The sequence below is a fragment of the Ranitomeya imitator genome, chromosome 4, assembly GCF_032444005.1.
Source record: "Ranitomeya imitator isolate aRanImi1 chromosome 4, aRanImi1.pri, whole genome shotgun sequence".
Classification (NCBI taxonomy): Eukaryota; Metazoa; Chordata; class Amphibia; order Anura; family Dendrobatidae; genus Ranitomeya; species Ranitomeya imitator.
In genome coordinates this window covers 711,734,003-711,739,615 of record NC_091285.1, presented here as the reverse complement: position 1 = coordinate 711,739,615, position 5,613 = coordinate 711,734,003, and the positions used below count along the sequence as shown (strand labels likewise).

The following is a 5,613-nucleotide window of genomic DNA, read 5'->3' as shown; positions in this document are numbered from 1 at the left end:
TAAGGTTTTGATATATAATAGGACGTAACATCCTAAATCAAACTTATTTTCGGAAAAAAAAAATCTGATGAACACCTTCATGAAGCCTACAGAAAATATCTAGAGCGTGAGGTTTACTCAAGAAAGAAACTAAACATCAGCGTGTGATAAATGCTCATTGAGAGAAGGAATAAGATTGATACTGAGTAAAGAAAAAGACAAAAAAAACTCACTGAAAATTCAGCTTCAGAGATTCTAGAATCTAGACCATTTCATCTTCCATTACAGTTAGAAGAGAAGGCTGCCTAGAGATGAAAGTAAATGGAGCCAACTCTACGACTGTCACTGACTTTTTTATACTGGGTTTCCCCGATCTGGTTGACTACAAGTTGCCTTTCTTCTCTATGATACTTCTCATCTATTGTATGACCATGTGTGAAAACCTCTTAATCATTTTCCTGGTGTCCACCAGCCAACGTCTCGATTCTCCCATGTATTTCTTCCTTGGACATTTGGCCCTGTCAGATATAATCCTTGTAACGAGTATTATTCCAAAGATGCTGGATGTTATAATGAGTGAAGGAAGCATTATATCTTTTGTTGAGTGTTTAGCTCAGTTTTATCTTTACGGGGGAACTGTCTGTGCCGAGTGTTTTTTGCTCACCGCCATGTCCTATGACCGGTACTTGGCTATCTGTAAACCTCTACATTATATCTCACTGATGAACGTGAAGCTGAGATACAGCCTGATCTTCTCATCCTGGGGTCTCAGCTTTACCCTAGTGCTCATTACATTTTTACTTGTATCCACTTTAGATTATTGTGGGCCGAACGTCATTAACCATTTCTTCTGTGACTTTGCTCCTCTTCTAGAACTTTCCTGCTCAGATACAACTGGTGTAAGCATTGAAATGATTGTCCTCTCTTTTCCGATTATTCTGTTTCCTTTCTTATTTGTTATTGTTTCATATGTCTATATCTTTATAACTATCTTCGGAATTTCGTCCAAATCAGGCCGTCAAAAAACTTTCTCCACTTGTAGCTCTCACTTGGTGGTTGTGTCTTCCTATTACGGGTCCATGCTCATAATCTACATGGTCCCTTACCGAGGACATTCAGTTCCTGTTAACAAGTTTATTTGCTTTTTTTACATTGTAATGACCCCTCTTCTAAATCCCGTGATATACTGTCTAAGGAACAAAGAGATGCGGTCTTCTGTGATTATGTATCTGATGGTTTGTCATAAGAAAAGAGTCTTGTAGAAATGGCACAACAGATAAATGATGACGCCAAGGTAATGGCGATGGGTGGGCCCTGACATCTGCGTGGATCTACAGGAACATATTATAGGGGTTGGTTACTTGCACTTTTTTAACAGATTCCATTTGATTTGCTAAAAACACATTTTCCTTTTTAACCCGTTAACCCCTGGAGGTATTTTCATTTTTTACATTTTCATTCTTTGCTCCTCTTCTTCCCAGAGCCATAACTTGTAATTTTGAATAACACTATTGGTTTTAACATATCATCTACTTGAAAACAGGAAACAAATTCCAAGTGCGATGAAATTGGAGACAAAGGGCAACCCCACAGCTGTTTTATTTATTATGTTCAATAAATGCTACAACTCACCTGCCATTATGATTCTCCAGGTCATTACGAGTTCAAGGACACTAAACACGTCTAGGTTCTTTTTTATTTAAGTGGTAAAAACAAATTCAAACATGTCTTGTTTCTGAAGTATTAGACTATTACAAAGTGTAGTGGGACCATTGATGCATCCGGGGCTCAGGATCTTCTTTTTGCCAATGTTTGCCTTTTTTTGTGTCAAATAAAGCTTTCTTGGTTCATTGAGGTGCTTGCTTGCCCTAGTGACCTCCATTTTTGCCATGCCTTTCGTTAAAGAGAATCTTTCGGGCGATTTATGATTTCCAGTTTGAATTGAAGCCTGGCTGAATGATTGCTACCTGGTAGATTTTTCTCTCAAAATAGGAAATACGCTTTGGAGCTCCAGTTAGAGTCACATTCCGGGAGATCAGACCAGTCCGGCTCTTCCTTGCACGTTAATAGAGAGACACATGGGAACCACCTACGGCAATGTTGGAAGAGTCGTCTGGGGGCAATGATGGACTTGTCCCATCTCCGGCTACGGCTCCTAGCTGGATCTTTAAAGTCTATTTTCTGTAAAATGCCAGCGTGCTTTAGAGAACTATATAATTATGCAGCCGGGCTGTGATTCGTGCTGCCGGCAGCATCAATTGTCTGATAGGTTCCTCTTAAACTTTGGTAACTCCTCCAGTTTTTCACAAAACCCATTTAGTTAGAGATTGGTGAAAGTGTTTGCCGTAATTTAAACCCATATCAAAACTTTACAAAAAATGATAGTGGCTGCCAGAGAATAGAATAAGAAATGATCCGTAGTTTACCGCTCAACTGTCCGGCTGCTGCCACAACCCTCCATCCGGTCTCCTGCTGGCTCCATCCTTTCAGACCATGATATCCACTGGGGTATCTAGCACCAAATAGGCCTCTTGCATCATGTTATATTCATATACTGTACATACAGTGCCTTGAAAAAGTCGTCATACCCCCTACCTTTTACACATATTTTCACATTACACCCACAAACCTAAATGCATTTTATCGAGCATTTATGTAATACAAGTAAAAGTAACAAGTATTTGTCCCAGAGGAGCATTGCGGCTTTAAGTCTCCTCACCTCGACATGCTTATCATGTCACTCTCCGCAAGGTGAAACGATACTTCTTGGATGACTTGTAAAGGAAATTACACAGGGTTTTCTACATTGTTGGAAAAGTATAAATCTGAAAATTGTTCCCGGCATTTGTATTCAGCCTCCTGAGTCAGTACTTTGTAGGACCTCATTTCACGGTCATCACTGCTGCAGCTTCGGTCTCTACCAGCTTTGCACATCTGGAGGTGACATTTTGCCCCTTCTTCTTTTCACACTCGCTCTCACTCAGTGACATTGGATGGAGACATCTGTGATCAGCAATTTTGCTGTCTTGTCACAGATTCCCTGGGATTTGCGGTTGGACTGTGACTGCACCGTTCACACGGGAATGTGCTCTGATATACATCACTCTATTGTAGCTCAAACTTCAAATAGGTCATCATATGACGTTCAAAAATGGCTTCTTGCCACTCTTTCATAACGGCCAGATTTGTGGAGTATACGACTAATAGTTGTCATGTGGACAGAATCCCCCCCTGTTCCCTGTATCTCTGCAGCTCCTCCGGTGACCATGGACCTCTCGGTTCCTTCTCTAGTTAGTACTCATGTTGCTTTGGGCGGTCAGTTTAGGTGGACGGCCATGTCTTGGTAGGTTTGCAGTTGTGCCATACCCCTTCTGTGATGGATTGAACAGTGCTCTGTGAGATGTTCATAGCTTGGGCTGTTTTTTATAACCTAACCCTGCTTTACTATTCTCCACAATTTTTTCCATGACCTGTCTGGTGGTCTCCTTGGTTTTCATGATGCTGTTTTATCCCTAATGTAATTATACTATCGTTTGAAATCTCAGGAGAAATCACACCCAGATGAACACCACCACGTACTAATTATGTGACTTCTGGGGGCAACTGGTAACTCAGGATTTTATTTACGGGTATTAAACTGCGGGGGGATAAATACAAATGCATCACATCATTTTCTGATTTAGATTTTTTAAATAATAAGAATATCTCATATCATTTCTTTTGTAAGTCACAAATACTTGCTACTTTGTGTTGGTAGCCCAAACAATCCCAAGAAAGTAAATGTCAGTTTGTGGGTGTCACGAGAAAAAATGTGAAAAATTTTAGTATGTGAATATATAAATATTTATGTCGTAATAAGAGATAAGCAGATCAGGCAAAATTTAAATGTGCCTGTTCACATGGTTTTCCCCTTGAAATTTGATTCGCGGAGAAGTTATTCAATGCAAATTTAATGTTCATTAAAATGTTCTGGAATCTCTCCAGACCCCAAAGCATAATTAATGTAAATGGTAAAAAAATAGAAAAAATTGTCATACTTCATCCTCACCCTCCGTACGCCTCTCTCCCCCCTCCAGCTGAGGTGAGCAATTAGGTGATGTATAACTTTGTATTAACCATTTGATGACCTATCTTGCTGAATCTGCACAGAAGCAAGTTACAAAAAAATATTCATATATAAATTCTCCCCAGATGTTGGTAACAACGCATCCAATCCACACCACTTTCAGAAATGTTGTTGGAAGCAGCTGGTCGTGGCTGGCTTAAGGTGAAATTATGTTCTTTCCACTTCAGAATCAAATCCCCAACAGTGTTCACCGGAACCTTCAGTAATTTAGAAATTCTTCTGTAATCAATGCCATAAGTATATTTTGCAGCAATAAGGTTGTGAAGGTCTTGAGACAGCTTACTGCTTTTACCCATCATGAGATGTTTCTTGTGTGGCACCTTGTTAATGTGCGAGATCTGTGTTCGTCTCTCAGGAAAGTTGTGACTTGGGAACTAAGGTGCCAGGAGAAGCTTAAATTGAGGGGATATCAGCAGAAAATGGGCTGCCAATCACTTCCTGACTGCAGCTTCAGACCCCGGATTAGTCTAAGTGAGTAATCTCCCCTCGAACTAGTCCAGGTTCATTAGCACATAGTGAGTTGTTGATAGATTTTACTTAACTATATGTAGTTGTATAAAACAACAAAAATATAGAAACAAGAACAACATTCGTATGTGAAGTTTTAAAGCATTGGTAGACCTGAGAGGTTAAAAACTTAAAGTTCAGCTCAAGCCATAAATGAAAAATATTTAACTCAGTCTTTGCAATTTATTTCTATAGTAAAGTAGTCCTTCTTTCTAACATCCAACTGTCAGACACCAATGCTGAATACTCCCAACAATGGGCACAAAAAGGAGTTGACAAGGTTTATCATATTGGTGGCACTCAGCAACCCACCGAACATCTGTTTTCAGACTCTGCCGGTGGCCAGATCCAAACAGTGAATGTGTCCAGAGCAGCACATCTCCCAGCATTGTTTTCAGACTGCCCCTGGGCAATGTAGCTAAACTCTTGGGATGGTTTCACATTGCATTCTGGCACCCATTCGCTGGTCCCATCAGGAATGACACCCAAACCCCCTGCAAAATGGGATCTGAGCATATCTGTCGATGGGGCCATAGACTTTAGTAGTGCCGATAGCGCAAACGTGCGCGCTGATGTGCATCATTTTTGGTCATATATGCCTACTGGAGGCGGACACTCAGACGTAGTAGACTGTATCTGAGTGTTTGTCTCCAATAGATGTACATGCCCATAAATGATGCACGACAGAGCACATGTTGACTCTGTCCGCACAATTAAAGTCTATGGCCCTGTTGGTGCAAATGCCTGCATCCAGTTTTGCTGGACGTTTCTCAATGAGACCAACTAACCGGTGCCTGAATGCAGTGTGAAAGACTGAAAATCCACCCTGGCTAACAAAACAAGGCAGCCCACATGCACATGGCTGTTTTTATTATATGAGAGTGTTTCTTTTCTATGTAACTATTTGTTGGTGAGAACACTAAGAGAGTTCAATAGGTGAAACTTGATAATACATGTCCCTCTCCCTGTCTTTAAAGTTGTGCCGTGACCACGCTGACAAT

The 5,613-nt window shown here is 40.6% G+C and overlaps 1 protein-coding gene across 1 annotated transcript; it reads left to right on the top strand.

The window, feature by feature from the left end:
* The first annotated feature begins 207 nt into the window (after nt 1–207).
* On the top strand, nt 208–1,257 carry LOC138674389 (olfactory receptor 6B1-like). The gene has a single exon (XM_069762238.1). It carries the CDS (start codon nt 291–293, stop codon nt 1,239–1,241), a length of 951 nt encoding a protein of 316 aa, XP_069618339.1. The 5' UTR covers nt 208–290; the 3' UTR covers nt 1,242–1,257.
* Nucleotides 1,258–5,613: the final 4,356 nt, after the last annotated feature.

Bases quoted from the DNA above. Each gene is read 5' to 3' on its own strand.
- LOC138674389 (XM_069762238.1), top strand. From the start codon at position 291: ATGAAAGTAAATGGAGCCAACTCTACGACTGTCACTGACTTTTTTATA.